The following is a 21,283-nucleotide window of genomic DNA, read 5'->3' on the forward strand; positions in this document are numbered from 1 at the left end:
TAATTCTTTCAAATTTTAATGCTGGTCAATAGAAACCATTGTCTTTACCTCTTCTTTGGTCAAGGTATGAATTGCAATGAAGCAGTGGCAGCTTGCCCATAAGGACTCTCGGACGCCGCCCCTCCCAAAGATTTGAAAAAGGAAAAAAAATAAACACCCATTCAATTATAATTATGTATACATCATACAAACCAAAGTGTTTTTGTCAATCGCATACATCGAAAATGTGGGAAAAACACGTAAAAATAGTGCAAGAAGTTTGTATTTGTAACTGCGGGGCGCTGGTCAGAACGTCCCAATCCATCACCATGCAGTTATATGGAGAGTGGTAGTGGTGGGGGCTGCTGGTGCTATGACATGTCTAAGCTTGTGCCGTATGGAAGTCTTGGCATGTCCTTGGAAGTCCGAGCATGCGCAGAATGACATATCTATTGAGTTGGCATCGTCGCGCCGTCCGGCGGCCGTATAATCTTGGTGTTGCAGAATACCTTGTTTTGGTGACCAGTTGACTTATTATGTGTAAATTGTTTTGTATGTAATGTAAATAGGCCTAGTTATTGTCGAGTTAATCGAGTTAGTGATTATTAATGTTTTAGTGTTAGTGATTGCTTTGTGTAATAGTGAGTCATAATGGTCTCTAGATCGCCTTAAAAACTCACTAAAATACACAAAATATTAAAACATTTTTACCCCCCCAGTAGAGTGTGCCCCTCCCAGCATATAACTCACCACCACTGCAATGAAGTGGTTTTAACTTACCATTAGAGGCCTGCTTCCAAATGCAAAAAGGTTGCATTCTGCATGGGTAAAAACATGAGAGAGATAGAAAGAGATTAAGTGCCCCTTCATACCACTTTTGCTGTAAGCAAAGCATAAAAGGTGCAAAATGCTGTGGAGGTGTTCGCTCAACACTCTTTCCTTGAGTTTATGCAGGCCTCTTTTGGGAGGATATCCTTCCATCACAGTGTCAATATGCAAGGCTGGAACCTGAATGACCTGGGTGGTCCGTCACTGATCATAGTCTATGTCACATTGACAGGCATATGAACATAGGCTTGGGCAATAATCTGAGCTGATGGGAAAGCAACTGGGTTTCTGTCTGCCTGCAGACTGCTAGTTACCATATAATTTAACTCTAAGTAGCAGTGGCAAGAATCATAAAGGCAAGATAGCAATACATGGCTCACAATTTTTGGAAATATGTACTTGTAAAGAGATCCTCGTTGTGACAAATTGCATATTTTTGAACAAGATTTTATTTCTGTTTTCATTGAGCTAATCTACCTGGTAGAAATTCAGCAGTTCATTTATGGCTCATAATTTATTAACCCTTTCGCTGCTGTTCAATCGCCGAAAACCTCCTCACATGCGGCAAAAAGGTTAAAATGGGTTTTGTGGGCCCATGGAGCAGGTACTTTAATAATGGGCATGGTACACCCACCAAAGAGTCTCTAATCCGGGACCCTATCCTCGACGAGCTCACCCATGCAGGACCGTATCATCGACCCTACCAGCCTAAAAACGTGGCTGCGGACCATTGGAAAATGGCCATTTTAGCAAAGTTAACAAAATCGTTATTTTTCATTGCAGAAACACGGTTCAAAGACATACTTGATTGCTTGATTGGCAGGAGTGTGATATAGACAATCATTTTTTGATGATTGGATTGATATATTGATTTTCAAATTGCAGTCAGAGCGGTCACTTTTCGGGAGTGAGGCCTGGTAGGGTCTATGAGACGGTCCTGCAGGGATGAGCTCGTCTAGGAAAGGGTCCTGGATTAGGGACCCTTGGAAGTGCTTTTGCAAAAGTGCATGGCAGGAAGGAAGAAAAAGTATGTTCACAGCAGTCTACCATGCGAACATACTAAGTACATTCACAGCAGTGAAAGGGTTAAATTTAGACTACGAAAAATCATTTCACTGTGGATTTGGGGAGTGGATAGGAAGTTTTCCTCCTTTCCCTTTGATGGATTCCCTACTGTACTCCATTGCCCACATTGTGTTGAATTCTGTGACTGATGGTGGTTCTCTCTATTGCAGACGGCAGTTGGTTCCTTCCACACCAAGGCGTGTACTCCCCGCACCATTCTCCCTCCCCCCACCACACCCACCACCACCACCCGCACCACTCCCTGGGCCCCCCTCCCCCACCGCCCCTCTCCATGGCCACCACACCCAACTGCAGCGCCAGCCCAGGAGACCGATACTCTCCCGTCATGAGGAACAGCGTCAGTCAAGTGCACAACTCATCCCAGCTGAGGCCAGCGCCATACTCCATACACCACCACCACCAAATGCACCACCAGCAGAGGTTGAAGCAGTCGCCACCAATGAGTAAGTATGCACCAACCCCATGGTCTTTATTTATGGATACAATCTGATTTTTATTTATACTTACTGCACTGCTTATTTTGCAAATGCCTTGGCCATCCTACTGGAATTTTTTATGTGTTGTGTGAGCCAATAAGAGTGTAGTAAATATCACTGTAGTTTTATGTATGGTAAAAACTATTTAATATGGATATACCATTAAAAAGAGATGTGTTCTCTGAGATAGTACTTTTAATGTATTCAGAAATGACCATGTCCAGCAGAAATTGCAACAAAAGGGCTGCTTTAGCCATGAACCACATCTGGAGCAGGATTTTGTGTAAACATGGGAATCAGCCTGCATCATTTGGAAAGTGTTGAATATTTCTAAAAATTATATTGAAACTTCCCTTTTGGTGGGTAAACATTTCTCAGGATTCCCACCAGGTTAATTCTTTCATAATGGCTAACATTTCAAGCTCAGTCTCGGCACTTGAAACGTTGGCCGTTATGAAAGAATTAACCCGGTGGGAATCCTAAGAACTGTTTACCCACATAATTCACCGGGAAAGCACCAAATCTTATTCCCTTTTGGTGGTTATACTCCACAAAGATATGTATTGTATTGTGTGACTCAGAATTTGAATAATCATTCGATTCAATGTTTTTGTACATGATTTTTTACCAAATTCCTCATAGACCTCTGAGGTAAATCATGCCAAAGTGAAGCATCATTCCATGTTTGACCATCAAGGTATTGATTTGGAAACCTCGCTAACGGAAAGTTTTACTCCAAGAAGCTATTTTCAGGGAAGTTTCAATGAATAGCACTCATATTTACGCATATTTTCTTGGTGCCAAGAATAATCTTTTAGGTAATCCAGAGACAGTGCTAGACCACCAATAAGGCACAGCAGGCAGTTGCCTAAAGACCCCCTATGACTCTTGGGGTTCCAGAGGCACCCTAAGAGTTTTTTTTTATTTTTTAAATGGTATTTGCTTGAAAACATCAAAGATTAACAAAAGTGCTTAATTTACAGTGGCCTAATAACAAAGAAAAACTATTGAGCAATGATATAAAGCAAATACACTAAATATATCAAAGAGAATTGAAATAATCGGTTGAAAAATGTATGTGAAGTGATGCGCATCATATATAAGAGAGATGAGTTAGAGCCAAGTTTGAAAATCCATTTGGGGATGGAAAAAAGATTCAATGTGCTCAGAAAGGGGGGAAGAAGTGAGGGGAAGGCAGAAGAAAAGTGAGTGTTGAATTAGTGATTGTCTGGGAACTGGTATGTGGAACAGGGCGTGAGTGCATGTAGGGATAGAGGGTGATTGGATAGAAAAGAAGGGAGTTCAGCACAGGCAGTGATGGAGTTGATGATGTTGTAGATTTGTTTAAGGTTAGGCACTATTAAGACAGTAGATTGTGAATGGAGAGAGAAGTCAGAATGGTGATAGTGGGCATATTGTGCATATGAGGGGCTATCTAACTTTCCTTCAAAAGAAGTGGGTAATAGATTTAAAGGCAGCAAGATTAGATGGAACTGATAACACCCAAATGGGAGAGTAATGCATTATCATGGGAAGAACAATGTTATAAAAATGGTGATGAAGCACTTGCAGATATTTAATGATTAAGTATTGGCATGGTAGGCCTTAGAGGGCCATGTCTTTGGATTTAACCATTTGGATGTGCCCGGGGAAATTTATTTTACTATCCATTACTACGCAAAGATCCTTCACTGATGACTGGATGTATAGGGGTATTGCATTTAAGATTTAAATGCAATAAAATGAGACTTTTTTTAGAAAACAGACTTGGTATCGCTCTTATGTTCTGGTAGATTTAGTTCCCAGGTGAAGCACCAATGAGATGTATGTCTAAATCATTCTGCAATTTATGGGAATCTGAGCTAGGGAGTGGATGGTTTTGAATATTTTGCAGTCATCAGCATATAACAGCATGTAGGTTTGCGAGGTGGGAATTAAAGTCATCTATGAATAAAATATAGAGATGTGGTTGTAGAACACTGTCTTAGGCAACTCCTGCTGTTAAAGGAGACCAACAGAATGAGGTGCCATAAAGAATCATGTGTTGGGTTCTATCACTAAGGAAGGTACACAATATTCCATGGATATTAAATCTTTCACTGACTCTATGAAAGAGGAGGCTAAGGAGATGAGATTGAGGGAATCAAAGGAATATGAGAAGTTAAGAATTATTGGATTAATTTGTGTTTTCTTGGATATCGAGTCAACAGAGTGGTGATGGAAAATTGAAAAAAATGGTTAGGCATCACCACCCTGGGAGGAAGCTCTATTGATTGGTAGAAAAAAAGAGGATGTGAAATAATAACATGTGTTCAGAATGATTCTCTCTCAAACTGATGAGTGAATTGGGAGAAGAGAGATGGTAATTGGAGACAACTTAAGTTAAAAAAAATTTTTGATGCTGTTTTGTAAAACAAATATGACATTAATAAATGTAAACTGTGGAGAATAATGAGGAGAAATCTAACAAAGATTAAACTAAGACAAAAGAGTAAAATTCCCAGAATCAGTTTGATTTCACTATGTTACCCTAGGTGAGAGGATGGCCAGGCATTGAAGATTCCCTGATAATTGACAAATTAAAATCACCACATGGATAATTTGACTGAGATCAACAACCCTTAACCCAGAGTCAGGACAGTTATTGAGCAATTCAATATCACTCGTAGTGGTAAATAAAAATAACCTCCTAATGATTTACATAGTTAATTTTGCTCGTTTAACAGTGTGTAAAAAACACAATTTAAAAAAATCAAATATAATTGCATGAAAATCTATAACATAGGTGAATGCATCAAATTTATTAGAATTAGCTTTAAAATTAAATTAGTACAAAAGGATGAAAGTAAAATGTTACATAAAAAACGTGATTGAAGGAAAAACATGATGCTTTAAGAATGAATTAAATTGATTGAAATGTAACTTTCAGTTTAAAAATCATTACTTCACTTGCTAGGCATCGTGTAATGACTCTCAGTGGCGCAGCGAGGAGGGGGTTTTGGCGGATAAAACCCCCCCAGAGCTCAGAGAAATTTTTAAAGTTTAATCTATTTTACTTAATTGGATTAATTGTACTTAAAGTATAGTGTAAATATTAATAAAATATCCCTCCGAAAGCCGTAAAACTCACAATTTTGAACCATTTATCTGAAAAATTTTCTAAGGGAGGGCCGCCGCACCTCCCGCTTACCCTGGTGGGTATTTCACACCCTCAGACACCCCAGTGTTTTACACCCAAAACCCCCCCTAGCCTTAATTGGATGGTATTAACACAAAAGCAACAGATGAAGTGAAGTACCTGGGAGTTACGATAACCTCGATCCTCATGCGGGGAACACATACAGAATATTTGCGGCATAGTCCTGAAGAAATCAGGATTCGTCAAGCGTATTGTGGGAAGATTTTCGGATGAGAAAGTAAAAGAATAAAGGTGCTATTTCGCTCTCGTCCGACCGCACCTTAAATATGCAGCGAGGGTATGGGATCGGTGCAGAAAGACTCAATCCGTAAACTGAATAAAATACAAAGGATGGCTGCGAGTTTCGTCAAAAACTGCTACGGGCATACAGACAGTGTAACCCAGATGTTAAGCGAATTAGGCTGGGAACCGTTGGAGACTCGGAGGCTGCACGCTAGGCTTACATTGCTTGAACAATTGAGAATGGATATCTTTAAGAGTGACACAGAGAACATACTATTAGAGCCACACTATATTTCCAGGTCCGATAGAGGCGATAAATTAAGAGAGATGTTTTGCCGAACGGATAGATATGGGAACTTGTTTTTCCCCCGAACCATAAAGGACTTTAATAAACGCTAGTCCCAACCTCGTTAGAGCACTTCATTTTTTTTTAGTTGTAAACGGCTGGTGTCCTAACACCCCCTGCCACACGCCTTTTAGGAGGCTTGCGGGGTACTATGTAGATGTAGATGAATTCCTAGCTGTGCCCCTGATGGCTCTAACCATATTGATTTTTCCTCTATTACAGCATCATATGTTGACCACACCCATCAAGAAGCCTCCTATGCTTCATCGGGGCATTCGGCCTACACCCTTGGTGGTGGGGCGTGGTCCCCCTCCCCCTCTGCACCCTCGACAATCAGTTGGGTGCCTGCCTCCTCTTCCTCCTCATCCACTTCCCCCCCAGCACCATCACCCTCCTCCGCCCCCTCCCTGCACCCTGCGGCACTCTCCGCACCATCGAGTCCTTCACCACCGAGGGGAGGAGGTCCAAATCACCATGAAGGGAGTGCTGAGAGCTACCTGTGTTGGTCGTCAACAGCCGCCGCAGTCTCTGTCATCAATCCCGACACGGGAGCCGCCACCGCCTCTCCCGGCCACCATCCTGGCAGTCCGGGAACTGCCCTGCCACACCTATACCATCACTCTGTTCACCACTACCACCCACACCAAACCACGGCAGAAGAGTACGAGCATGCCCTCGCAGCTGTGCACCACCACCATCATCACCATGGTGATTCCTCGTCCCCTCCAGTGACGCAGAGGTCTCCCCTCCCGTCGACCCCACCGTACGATGCCCTCGAGAAGGCCGGTGAGGAATATGGAGAGGGTAGCGGAGGTGGGACTGAGGGAACATCACCAAATCATTCCTGGAGCCCACTGACACCACCCACAGGCATATGACGCTAGGCCAATCTGGGTCCTGGGTAGAGAGGTCTGATCTAGTTCTGAATGTACCCAAATTAAACTCTTATAGGGTGATAAAAGAAAGTATCATGGCCTATATGGTGGAATACATTGTTCCACTATGCGATTGATAAATGAAATTGCAACTTTCCTCTGCTATTTTGGTTTAATGGTGACCTTTTTTGATATACAGTATGGAAATTAGTCAACAATAAACCTACATATAGTATAGAGGAACATACCAGTTTCATCAAGCAATATTATCTCACAGGACGTATTTGGACTTTTCATAACTTATTACCCTAATGGGAAACATTTTCCTTGCCCAGATGTGCTATGTGAACTGTTGGATGAGGCCCGATCAAACTCTCAAACTGCATGCCTCATACTTGGCACGTCCCAGGGATTAATGTCGATAGAAATACAACTTCAATTTTATGGTGAAAAAAAGATTTGTATATACAAATATATGATGATTGGCTGCTAGATCTTGGTAAAGATGGTGCTACGATTGTGAATAACAATTGCATTGTCCATTGACTTATCCACTGTGCAGCTGAAGGAGTCAGTAGGTAGTGAAGTTACTAGAATAGAAGCCAAAGATGAAGGCAAATTAAGAAACATTGTATACTTGATGTCTGTTATTCTTCTTAAAATGAATATTTATGAACCTTAAACAAAGAATTTGTGCAAAGCACAGCACTGATTGTGAGTACCTAGATAATAGAAAAGTCATTGAAGTGAAGGATTTAATATGAAAAAACTTTGAAACCAACCATTTGTAACAATGTGATGATGGCACCACTCTATATGTAAATAAAAATCTTGGAAGGTAAAATTTAGAAGGTTTGATACTCTGATGGGAAACTATGTCATCACTGCTGGATTGTGACTCTACATTTATGGAATACATATGATTTCCTGGCGTGTAATGTGCATTAACCCTTTCACTGCTGTTCAATCTCCGAAAACCTTCTCCTCACATGCGGCGAAAAGGTTTAAATGTGTTTCATAGGGCCATGGAGCAGGTACTTCCAGGATGGGCATGGTATACTCTCGTAGTGTCGCAAATCCGTGACCCTTTCCTCGATGAGCTCACCCTCGCTGGCCCGTCTCTTGGACCCTCCGAAGTGACCGCTCTGACTGCAATTTGAAAATCAACCAATCAATCCGATCATCAAAAAATGAGATTGTTTGCATCACCCTCCTGCCAATCAAGCAATCAAGTACGTCTTTGAACCGTGTTTCTGCGATGAAAAATAACAATTTTATTGACTTTGCTAAAAAGAGGCTGCGGACCACTGGAAATTGGCCATTTTACCAAAGTTAACAAAATCGTTATTTCTCATCGCAGAAACACGGTTCAAAGACGCACTTGATTGCTTGATTGGCAGGAGTGCGATGCAAACAATCATTTTTTGATGATCGCATTGATTGATAGATTTTCAAAATGCAGTCACAGCGGTCACTTTTGGGGTAGTTGGGGCTCGGAGGGTCGAAGACAGGGGCCAGCGAGTGTGAGCTCGTCGACGAAAGTGTCCAGGATTAGGGACCCTTTGAAGTGCTTCGGTGAAAGTGCATGGCAGGGAGGAAGAAAAAGTATGTTCACAGAAGCCTGCTGTACGAAAGTACCAGGCTTATGTGAACGTTCACAGCAATGAAAGGGTTAAATCCTTATGGATTTCCTGCTATTTCAAATGCTCAGCCAGTGAAATATTAACCCCATCTGAGCATTTCGCATGTTGGAAAAGCAAGGAAAACTTTACCCCCATGCATTACTCCATTCTCAAATTGTTGCTTGTCCTGGCATACAAAAGATTCCGATTATGTACTTCAGTAAGCTAGGAGGTTGCTTATCTCCTTTTTCATAAAATGTGTTACTGAAGGGGTTTTGAGAATGTTCTGTGATTAACCTCTCTTCAATAATATAGATGGAAATAATTTTGACCAAGTTTATTCCTGTGGCAAACCATAGGCTGGGAGCTGCTGGAGACTCGGAGGCTGCTCGCTAGGCTTAGATTGCTTGAACGATTGAGAATGGATATCCTAAAGAGCGACACAGAGAGTATAATATTAGAGCCATAATATATTCCCAGGTCCAATAGAAGCGATTAATTTAGAGAGATGTTTTGCCGAATGGAGAGATATGGGAATTCGTTTTTCCCCTGAACCATAAAGGACTTTAATAAATGCTAGTCCTAACTTCATCAGAGCACTTCATTTTTATGTATAAACAGCCGGTGTCCTAACACCCCCTTCCACATGCCTTTTAGGCAGCTTGCGGGGCAGGGGCGGATCCAGGATTTTTTTCTGGGAGGGGCACAAGCAAGGCCGTATCCAGGATTTTGTTCTGGGTGGGGCACAAGGAGACCTCGTAATACAATACAAATGCAATGATAATGGGACCGTATTAAAAATCTTGCATATTTTTGAGGGTCTGGGGGGGGCACGTGCCCCCCCTTGGATCCGCCTATGTTGCGGGGTATTATGTAATGTAGATGTACAGATGTGTACTATTGTCTCTTGCACGTGGAAGTCCTTCTCCGTTGCCTTTCTGTGAACATCTGATTCTTGCGGTACCTTCCTGGTGCTAGCCTCCGCATACCCTGGTGGCATCGGCAGGGACCTCAGGGTCCCAAAGCAATAACCTCAGCCATGTGGCTGTCCTTTGTGGTGGATCTCGAAACCAAGACCTCCACCTCACTCACTTTGAAGGCTTCACCATGACTGTTATTTACTCCAAAAACCGAATTATTAACCTTGGATTGCTAATTCACCAGGGTCCTCCAAGGGTTGGAGAGAGCAAATCTCATTGCACAAAACCACTTTTTAGGTGGCCCTCAAATATTTTCCCTCTATTAACCCTTAACCAGTGATGTGCAAATCTTGTTACACTACCAGTGACGTGCGGTCTGGGAGACCGCAATAAATCAAAAATTCATAAAATATTGCTACCCCATTTTTATTGTTTTGTTTAATTTTTCTTTGAATGCTTAACTATTTTAAAACTTATAATAAAATTTTTACACTCCCAATACGAACCAATTTGTCATAAAAAATTGTGATTTGAAGCAGGATCAAAAAACTGATGCCAAAAACACTTGAGTTATAATTATTATATTTATATATCAATATTTTGCCAGATTCAAAAAAGGCCTTAAATGTTAAAGTTGGAAGGCTAAGTAGTAAGTAGCCATGAAATTTATCTTGCTTATTCCTTTTCTTGATGCATTCTTAGTAAGTGACGTGCGGTCTCACAGACCGCTAATCGAGTTCAATTGCAAATTTACAGAAATTAATAAAAGGAACGTTAAATTTTAAGAGTGGGATGTCCTTGTTATGCAAAAATATGAAGCTAACGAGAATTATAGATAGTACATATTTTGAAATCTTAATTTTGAAAATATTCATCATTTTAGGAACGCAGCAGTCTCTCAGACCGCACGTCACCGGTTAAGGGTTAATAAAGGTGGTGAGGATTGGGTGATCATTGTGGCAGTGCTGGCTTCTTACCTCCAGAGTCTAGGTTCAAATTTTGGCGGTGGCAGTGATTTTTCAGAGAATGCCCAATCTCTGCACAAGCGCTGAGGGAGGGCACTTCAACTACAACACTCTGTCTGTCATAGGACATACCTTTCATTATGATCAAGATAACCCTGATGCTGGGTTTCTCTCCAACCTTCCTTCTCTCCCCTTCCCTCATAGCTCACATGACCTTAGCTGTTAGTTGCCTTTCCCAATTCCATGAATTAAAGGTGGAGGTACCTATTGGTGAAGGAAAGAGCTCCCTAAAAAACATATTCCGAGGTTTCCTTATATATTAGCGAATTAAATGTTAAGAGAAGTTTTCCACAGTTACCTCACGACTGGTATATTTGCATATATGTAGTATAATCTCCAGGTGACATCTTCTCAAAGCATTTTAACCCTCTTAGTGATATCCTTCTTCCTGGGGTACTAGTGAGAAATGGGGAGGGTATTTTAATTAAACATGTAGCGACCATGAAAAAAAAACAATACAAAGCTATTGTATTACATATCTGTATGCATTTTTTTTTAATTGATGAGGATTAACTGGTTAATATTGACAAAATATTTTTACCTTTACTGAAATAAGTTATAGCAATATGATAAGTTTTCGCAAATTAAATAATGGACTACGTAAGAGCTGTTGTATCGGCCTGCTGCACTAAAAGCATTATATACCTTGTATAAAAAACAAGTAGGGGAGAGACTGAGCGAGAAGAGGAGGGAGGAAGATGGATATATTCATTTATGTCTCTGAGCGGATTTCCATTACACTTTTTCCCAACTGTTCCATGGTTTCAGTATCTCATTGAGCATTTCCTTTGGAGCATAGCTCTTGCATAAGAAGCTGGCTCATTCCTGAGCAATAAAGAGGTAATCCTGAGGATTAACATACATGCGACAACAATGCATAGGAATGCAACGATGTAGGTAGTAACGGGAGATAGTGATTGGCCAAATCTATCACCCTATCTTCTATCATGAGACAACTCTGAATGGCTTGACTGAACTTTCTGGCTAAAAGTTTTGAGGGAGAGCTTCATTTTATCTGATTGTGTGAGGCAAAACAAAACCGGAAGGTAGGTTGTGCTGAATCCACCTCTTTTTCAAAGTACGAGAGCTATCAGCAGTTAGAATGGGTTTCTAATTGACTCTTTGCTCCAAACAACCTTGCTGTCTTACTCAGCAGTATTTTGGAAAGTTCTTCAATATCATCCATTGTACTACATATAACTAGCACTACTAGGCATCTTATGTGAGAGACAAAAGTTATGTATGTTACAAAAGAAAACTTCGAAATGTACGACTTAGAAATAAAATCCGAATGGATAATGACTTCTGCATTGCTACATCTGCAGAACAAGTTGAACTGGGAAGCTGTGCACCTGAATGTATAGGTGTGGTCTTTTGCCAGCTGTGGAACATGTCGATTACTGTAAATCTGAAAATGTAAGTTTAAGGGTATTCAAATAATAGTAGGAATAGTGCAGAGGTTTGACACATAAGTAGAAATCTACCGGTCAGCACACTCGGGGTAGGCCAAATAAACAACCAATCCTTCCCATATCTTTCTGTTGCATTAAAAAAACCAGGTCAATTGATTTAGTACTCTCTTCCAATGAGTTTTTACTTTCCCCATTTGATATATCCCTGTAATAGTTGGATGAAAGTATACATGAGGTAGCTTTAGTTTTACATGAAAAACTGGGAAAGAGAGTAAAATGCAGGCATCAGGTAAATAGGTATGTATAAGGATTTTAGCGGTGGAAATTGAACCATATCCCTCTAAACGTATGATGTGATGGCTACTTCTCCACTAGAGATTTTACGAAGGAGAAATTAAATATGGCACATGAATGGAAATATGAAATAAGCACGGAAATCCAAGGTAATTGAGTATCCACACAGGACTGTAACACCCCAGTAAGAGAAGGGATTGATGGAAATAAACTTGGTACACTTGGAAAATTAATGAGAAATGAATGGGGTGGGAAAAAAGAAGAATTCTGGAGAAGGTAAAGGCTACTTATGATAAGCACACATGGTTCAAACATCATTATGGGTTGAAGTGTTCATGCAAGAGGATATCAGATAGATTGCATTATCATACATTTAGGAACACAGTGAAAAATCACACAGGTCTGGTTCTCAGTGGCAGATGTGACCTCAAGCAACAACTGAGCTATAAGGTTAGTTTTAAAAAGCTTATAAAGGCAGCATTATAGTAAATGGGCAGATGAAGATGGTAGCAAATGAATTGTGAAGAAAATAATTTTCAATTTAGGAAGGAAAAGTCATCCTGCATAGTGATAGCTATGATATGGACCCTATTAAGGAGGATTCCTGAACATGTACACGAGAAGAATTCTTGCTTAGTGATTTTTAAGTAAAACCTTTTGATGGAGAATACTGGAGTCAGCTAATGAGCATTCCTGAGAACATGAGTGTAAGATAGAACTGGTGACTCATTCATTATCTCCATATAGCTCAGAATTCACAAGTGAGAGTAGGCAATGAAAAACAAAGGTAGACACGAATGGATGGGGTGCTACAAAAGTCTGTCGACCCTGTCATCTTTGTTGCATAAATTGTTTCAAAAGAAAATTGTGAGAGACACATGGAAAGAGTAAAATGTAAGCGATACAATGAAAGAGTGGGATTGATCGTGATGCAAGTAGATTATGGGATGATCCTTGCAGGTCGATTAAAGTCTAAGTCCTAGAAGGGAGATTCAGCTCTGCAAAAAATGTTTTTAATGAATTGGATTACAAGTAACATATTTTTTCCAAGAATTTATTGTAACGATATGTCATTAAGTAATTGAACAAACAAAATCACACGATGGGAATGTGGAGGTGAAATGCATATCTACAAATCTCCAACAAGAAAACACCCGAATATGAATAATTAGGTATTAAGAATTAAAACATCACAAAACATGCATCAAAATCATTTTTACAACCATAACACACTGGTAATTGCAGTTTTTTCATTTACGGCCACACCGTCATGACCTCTCGGGATATTCCTTAGGGTAATCACATCACGTCACAATCTCTTCACTATTTGTCAACTTATTTGATGAACTAACGGTAGTTAGTTTTCCATTGTGGTTTGTAATGTCACTCAAGCACTTCCACTTTCCTTCCAAGTCTCTCTTCCAAATCATAACCTTTCCATCGCCAGCAGAAGCTGCCAACACCAAGCCTATCTGGGACCAACTTACATCCCACACAGGTTCTTGAAATTCATGCACCACAGTTGACGTCCAAGATGAGAGGGACAAACCATTGCTTGTCCACACCATTACCTGCTTGTCCTATCAGAAAGAGAGGGATGAGAATTATTAACCAACAAATACTTTGGAAAATTCACAGTTGTAACAAGATTCCAGAATTTCAAATAGGTACTTTTCAAACCTGCAAAAATCTATGTTTCCTCCAATTATAATGAGACCATTGACTTTTGAATTAATACCACTATTAATAATGTGAAAGATAAATTGTAGTGTCTGTATCTTGCAAAAAAAGATTGCTGTTGATGATTTTCTACGACCAGGAGTATTTAAAAAATTGAAAAGAGATAGGTTAAACACAGAACTCAAGAGGATTTGAAAGCTATGAAAATTGGAGATACACATCATAAATTATTCAATAAATCAATAGGTTTCACACAGCCCCCGGCGTCCGCGGCTCCACATACGTTCCCTTACTGTCCGATTAGTTCCCATACCGGCCGTCAAGCGCTAGCAGTACACTCGTCCGGTCGTTCCGGGCGTATTACATGGGTTGATATGGCTGTGAGGTAACTTGATGGACTATATTTATAAAATTTTGTAAGCCGTGCTTCGGGCATGTACTCACTCTTACGCGCTTCAGTTTTAAAGAATATAAAATCGCTTTATTCGTAAAAACTGGTGCAGTAGCTTCCGTAAACGGTCATGCAATAGTCTACGAAATTGGGTGTTCGAATGCTTAATCCCACGGGGATAAATAATATAGGTGTGTTTTTTGTAGATCCCATTTCCGCGAGCCATTTAAGACAAATAGGACGATGGTGTGAAGATAATATACCCACCTGAAAAGGACATCGGTCGAAATTACCTTGCAATGGAAGCAAAACTGCGAAGTGTTAACGGAGAATATCGGTAAGGTACTCAATAGCATGGACAGAAGTATTAGGCTGAAAACTTAGTAAATGAAGCGGCAATAAAGAAGCAATGGCAATCTCCCTTAACTATTCCTAGATAGTCGAGGAGAAACGAGTGCCGACCTAGCCAAAAAGCTTTCGTGTAACTTTGCCGCTACAGCTTTCACATTGATTATTTGTAACAAGCGTAACTGCTAAGTAAGTCCTCTCAACAGTAAAACTTAAGACCGAATATTTACCTCTCGAGTTCCATAGCTCAGGCCAATTAATTTTCTTTTCCAATACCCACCGAAAATCATCTTTTTTTCTACTTTTCATTAATTTTTTTCCTATCTATCTCCTCACGCCTCCCCCATTGTTTCGCCACTGCTGTATTAGCTGCTCCATTCCTTGGATAGATACCAATATGAATTCCTATAAACTGAAAATATTAATCCTTATGATAACTGTAATTGTAGATTCAGCATCTGGAAAGCAACACACGGCATACTGATACTTACAAGCACTACAAGCAAAGGAATGGTTAAACAATATAATGGTGTGAACGATCAAAAAAGATATTTCTACAAGGCTAAAATGAATAGCATTTATTTTTTCAAAAACTTTAAGTTTCTCCTTCTGGAGGCATACTCTCAGCCAACTTCGGCATTCTCCACCCGTGCAGCTTGCCTCATCCTTAAATTCAAAAACTGGAAAATGATGGCAGCAAGCATCATTTCTCGATGCTCACTGCACGGGAAGGAAAGGTCGTTCCTTTCGAGGATATCACTAAGAATAAGTTCGCTGGCATTCCAGCATTTGCCATATTTTTTAAATCGCACTTGAAGCGGAATTGCACTTGGTTGGACAAAATTGTTGATTTTCCTGATATTGCATTTCGCAACCTTCAAAGCACCTCAGGTTCGTATTTTCCTTGTATTCTAATGGTGATAAGGGGTCCCCTGGGATATTGTCCTAGTAGTCTTATTTTTTAATTGGTACCTACGAATTTAAAAAGAGAATGGGCCTTTTAGTTGATATGCCGAAGCCAAAATATGGTACATCCAGTGATGAAAACTCAGCTTGGGGCTTTTTCAAAAATTCTCGCCTATCGGCTGAGCCTACTGGCGAGGGTCAATATTTTTGAATGCTTTCTTTTCATTGTTGCAATATAACATCTTTTTATTATTGCTTTATGCAGTATTTTTCACATGATATAACATAGTTAATTAATTTTCAGGAGTAGAGGAAGAGTTAATCTTTCACTTCTCAACAATTTTAAGGTCTTTGTCTTGCGGATTTTTGATTGATTCAGTAAAATTTAAAAAGTTCTGTATGGATACAGCGGAAAATTTTGTGAGACATTATGGTTGGTTTTACATGCCACCCACTGTGCACAAAGTGGTGCAGATGACATCGAGTCGGCTCTTCTTCGTATTGGAGAACTGTCGGAGGAGGCCCAGGAATCTCGCAATAAAGACATTAGAATATATCGCGAGCATCACGCGATAAAAATATCTCGACTTCAAGCTAATGAGGATATTTTCCGGAGACTGATCCTAATATCGGATCCTTTTATTAGCACATTAGGCACTGAACTAAACAAATGCCGGGGCCTTAAATATCTTCCGCAGGAGGTTCGTGATCTCTTGGTCTTGCAAGAGTCTCAAAATTCTTCGAGTGAATGAGAAGAGGAGGATGGGTGGGATTCAGAAGAATCTGATGCTGAACAATTATAATACATAATTGTAAATTTATGAGGAATTAACCATGCTTTTATGAGAATAAAAGAGTCACTTAAATACTATTTTGACACTAATTTATTAATTACTTTTTAGTCCATACAGAAGAATCTCTCGAAATCTGGAAATCGTACCTCTTTAACGTAAGTCAATGCACCAAAAAACCCTACTTTTAGCCGTTTTTTTGTTTATTGACTAATTTGAAAGAATATTAACTCATTCTATACAACTAATTATCATTTATTTTCATATTTTATCATGATTACCGTTTATCTATGCAGTCAGCGTTACAATTAGCCAGTTAATAAGTTAAAGTTCCACGATATCGCATGAAATAATAGTTTTTTCGTAAAAATAACTGCAGAAATGAAAATAGCTCGCCAAATAACATGTAGAGAGCAATTTTTCAAGACATCCAACGAAAATCTGATTTTTGTCTGACTTTTTCGCGATCCGGACCACTGTGCGACGTTTCCCTCGTTGTCCGTGATAATCTTCTCACGAAGAATATCGGATTCAATAAAGTGTTTTTCACAAACAACTTGCGGATACTTGACGATAAAATTATCACGAGGAATGCACCTCTGCCACTCAGCTCGTAGTCTTTCTTCCCTTGACACCAAAAAGATATGCACCTTTTCTAAGTTAGAGTCATACCCAGAGGTACATACAACCTGGCACGATACATCTTTTGCCCACCATTTTCCTTTTAAACCGAAATAGAGAGTTTTTCCAACTCCTAAACACTCGATCAACGATATACCATAAGTAAAACTGGCCTCCGTTGCAGGAAAAGACTGTAAAAAAACGTGGTTTATCGCAATGAATCACCAAGACGCATTACTTCCCATGCAATCGCAAGGCTGACGTCGGACGATTGCACAAGTAGCGCCAGCGGTGAAAATGACGAACTAATCGGACAGTAAGGGTCGCATGAGCCAGCAGGGGAGAGGTAGGGAGAAGCCGGGGGCTGGTTTCACACAAATGACAAAGATTAAAAAGCCACAAGTACCCTAAGAAAAATCTATGCATATTCATTCACAAAACCTAAACCAGTGCCTACAAGACATGTTTCAACACTATTAAAACTTTAGAAGGATTTGAAATGTTACATAGTCATTTTTTAGTGCATAGAATGATTTTTTGAGAGGAACCTGCAAAACCTCTTTCATTTATAAATCATTTTCACTTGATTATTTATCATGAATTCTATCTTTTCTTCAGCAGGACAATGAACTACTTTTTCAGGTTTCAGATCTTAACAATCAAAATTGCTTTACATATATCAGTCACAAGAATCACATTTGGTAATAAATCAATAAATGGAAAGTAACAAAAAAAAAAATTAAAAATTTTTTGTAACATCATCTCCACCAAGCAGTGGGATGAGCACAGCTCAGACTCCCTTGCAACTCCCATGAATTAGAGAATTAGAAGTGATAAGAAAATGGGTCATGAAAAGGAGTCACAAATTTTAAAAATTACCTACTAACAAAAACAAAGTATGATTGAGCAGAACGTTGATGCTGCCTACTTCATGGTAATACTTTCTATAACTTTGTGAGAACGAAGTTTGAACAATAATTTACCTGTGAGCACGATGCTATGCGATGAACTTTGTCACCTGAGATTGGAGCCCAAGCAACACCCTGTATCCAATCAGCATGACCCTCCAAGCTGGCCATGAGGATCCATCCACCCCCCTGATTAATATCAGCTTCCTTCCATACCTTGACAAAATGGTCACAACCTCCACTAACAAGGCATTTTTCAGGACCTTCAGGACACCAGCTGACAGAATTACAGCCAACACTATGAGCATTGTGGATCTGCAAAATACAAGAGCATATAATAATTTCATTTACAAGATCTTGAAGACAGCTGAAATTAACTATACAAAACTTCTTTCTCTCGTGGAATTTTGCAACTGCCAGCATCTCTAATGAAAAGCACTCATGAAACAATTTCAGTGGTGCATTCAACCTACACTCACAGAAAGGTTTACACTAATATTTCTAACAAATCTTTAAAACCCATGAGTCAAGATCTTTAAGATTCCTCAAGACAGAAAGTAGTCTCTAAAAAAAAAATTCTAGCACTAAGTATTTTTCATTGAGTAGTGACTAAATCCTTCTTGAATTGATTGTTTCAATTATGGGCATTCCTAACTCTACATGGATGATACTAAAACGCGAAAATATCACAACAGGAAAATCCCACCACAACAACGTATATGTGATGTAATTTGTTATTCAGCAAACGTCACAAAATAGCATCACGAATTAATGACGGTAGTATTTAGCTGGAGTTGTATAACTCTAGCCCCGGCCGCAAGTTGATATGAGTTATTAATTTCCCAAAACTACAGAAAAGAAACTTACAATAATCAAAGGATACCGAACGCTGGAATTTTTATGGCTGTTCTGCAGGATTATTTTACCTTTCGCGCTTCCCAGCCACCTCCTTCAGTATATGAAACAACCGAAATGGTTCCGTCAGAACTTCCACAGGCAAAGGCTAGCCCGCATTCCGGTGGAGCCCAGTCAACTGAATTAACAGACGACGAGTGGTTGGCATATTCATAATGTTTAATCCATTCGCCAGGTTGCGTTTCTTGCCACACAATCACCTGTAATATTTAAATAGACTTATAATACACAACATGGTATCTATTAATACATAACAAGGACTCAACAACATTGCTTGAACACAATGAAATAAACTTCCGATGAAATTGATTTTACCTTGAGAAATTTGCCCGAAAACTAAGAGAGGTTTTCTTAAATAAAATTACCTTTCTGTCGTAAGAGCATGATGCCAAAAGGTTTCCAAATTTTGGATTTGCCCAAGATACCTCCCATACAGCAGCTTCGTGGCCGATTAATTTTGCGATCGGAATCTGCCTTCCATTTTCCACGTGAAATAAACGGACGGATTTGTCTGAAGAAGCTGTGGCCATTCTAGTTCCGTAGTAATCCAATTTAGCATCGTGTATCATGTCCTCATGATAGGTATCCACAGTATTCAACAACGACACCATATTGACAGTCAAAATCTAGCACCACACTAACAACTAAAATTATTTAAATATGGTATAATCAGTAGCATACACTTTTAGCCTAGCTTCACCATTCAGCACAAGTTAGATAAAAAAACATCAAATGGGCAAACGAAATCCTCTGACACCTCCCAGCCCTAAACACTATTTTCAAAATCCAGACTTCCTCCTTTTTTTCTTCCTCCAGTAGCGCGCAACGTAACTCAATTTGTTCCAACCAGCTCCAACGGATCGAAATAAATATGTAGAGCGAGAAATGAGTACTGACCGATAACTTTTGTGATAAAATAAATATTTTTTTAATAAAATCATAACATGTGTTTTTGTATCGTGTATTGATATATTTTTTTCTTCTAAAGATAGACTTTGACTCAAAATGAACCGGATGTTGTTAGCAGGTGAAGACAAAGCATTGGAGGGAACTTCGAATTAAAGTAAATGTTGTTGTGTGGTGCCTTGTTTCAACTTTACATTTGCGCTTGGGAAGTTATACCTCAGGTAAATTTAGTCCTGAATACGAATTATGCAAAAATAATAGTGAGAATTTCTCACTTTAGTTGGCGGGTGCGATGGATTTATTTCTAGCTAGCAGTCAATAGAAATTTATTTTATATGCTTAAAATATGCTTAAGTCTATGCTCTTGTATCAATTTTCCTCTACTCTGCATAAAGTTTCTCCTTGCTTCATGGATTTTTATAAAGTATCAGATAGCGTGGACTGTGTAAAATAAAGGGCATTATAAAGAATATAGACTGGAGGGATAGGGGACTCATCAGTTACCTTTACATGTCTCAGCTCAGTTTAGGGTAGCGAATGTAGAGCCAGGGTGGGCAAAGATTAGCTGAGATGCAAGACAGGGATGTCCGCTTTTCCCTTCGCTTTTCTATTCATACGCAGAAGAATTATAGTGTAGGAGGCATAGAGTAAGTTAGAAATAGTTAATGACAGGAGTTAAAATGGGGGATAAGATGTTTATATCCGGGCAGATAATGGATGACCAGCCATTGATTACCCAGTCGGAAAAAGGGTTGCAGGATCTGGTGGATGTGTTTGACAAGTATTGGAAGACATATAGAATGAAGATAAATCACAAGAAAGCCAAAGTTATTGGGTTTGTGAAGCATTACAAGTAATGTTTGTGAAGTTCAAGATAAAAGTAGACTGTCATAAACTTGAGCAGGTAGATCATTCCATTTTCTTCACTATTCCCTCCTTGATACTTACTATTTCCATTTTTATCGTCTCCCACCTCTCCTGTACAGTCTGCACATCACCCCTCTTCCAAATACTATTATCCACTAGTTCCAGGTATTCCCTCTTCTCAGCTCCATTAAGAGCTTATCTACTTTCCATTTCCACATTATCTTGTGTTGCATCTCATTGGCACTAGTTTGAGGTCTGAATCTACATCCCCTTCTGGGAAGCTGCACAAGTTTTTGTGTGAGTGACGAACTATTCATAAACGTCTGCAGGACCATAATGTGATCTTTCTGTGTTCCCTGAACTCTTCAATGTGTACTTCCAACGATAAACGTGCTTACATCGTGTGTTTGTGATGAGATAACTTATGATGGAATAACTTGTTCCTACTGCAAAATTCTACTGCTTTCTCTCCACGGTCATTACACATTCCCAGTCCAAATTCTCCTATTTCATTTCCGTCCCTCCCTTCCCTGACAGAAGCATTCCAGTCCCCCATCATTAGTTCTTACTCTTATTTTCTCAAGCTGTTTGTGCAATGCATCAACTTCCTCTTAATGGGCATACCCAGTGGGGGGCAGGAGGGGTCAGCTGCCTCCCCCCCCTAGA

General features: G+C 39.6%; 2 protein-coding genes across 3 annotated transcripts in view; one reads left to right on the forward strand and one right to left on the reverse strand.

The window, feature by feature from the left end:
* Positions 1-7,855, forward strand: part of LOC124160744 (T-box transcription factor T-A) — a 79,532-nt gene extending 71,677 nt beyond the window's left edge. For both annotated transcript variants that reach the window (XM_046536745.1, XM_046536744.1), the window contains exons 6-7: positions 2,043-2,336; positions 6,359-7,855. In XM_046536745.1, coding sequence (XP_046392701.1) covers positions 2,043-2,336; positions 6,359-7,014 — 950 coding nt within the window. In that variant the 3' untranslated portion in view covers positions 7,015-7,855. The remainder of the gene's footprint in view (positions 1-2,042; positions 2,337-6,358) is intronic.
* Positions 7,856-13,322: 5,467 nt separating this feature from the next.
* Positions 13,323-19,663, reverse strand: LOC124160510 (protein SEC13 homolog). Its single transcript, XM_046536369.1, has 4 exons — positions 19,210-19,663; positions 18,856-19,044; positions 18,005-18,244; positions 13,323-13,864 (listed from the first exon to the last, which is right to left on the reverse strand). The coding sequence occupies exons 1-4, from the start codon at positions 19,453-19,455 to the stop codon at positions 13,589-13,591; spliced, it is 951 nt and encodes a 316-aa protein (XP_046392325.1). The 5' UTR covers positions 19,456-19,663; the 3' UTR covers positions 13,323-13,588.
* Positions 19,664-21,283: the final 1,620 nt, after the last annotated feature.

This window comes from Ischnura elegans, chromosome 6 (genome assembly GCF_921293095.1).
Source record: "Ischnura elegans chromosome 6, ioIscEleg1.1, whole genome shotgun sequence".
In the NCBI taxonomy this organism is placed as follows: Eukaryota; Metazoa; Arthropoda; class Insecta; order Odonata; family Coenagrionidae; genus Ischnura; species Ischnura elegans.

Excerpts from the sequence above, each read along its gene's own strand:
- LOC124160510 (XM_046536369.1), bottom strand. The coding sequence starts at position 19,455 with ATGGTGTCGTTGTTGAATACTGTGGATACCTATCATGAGGACATGATA. Across the intron at positions 19,045-19,209 it reads CATGCTCTTACGACAGAAAG|GTGATTGTGTGGCAAGAAAC; the intron begins GTAATTTTATTT and ends TAAATATTACAG. Across the intron at positions 18,245-18,855 it reads GTGGCTGGGAAGCGCGAAAG|ATCCACAATGCTCATAGTGT; the intron begins GTAAAATAATCC and ends TGTATTTTGCAG.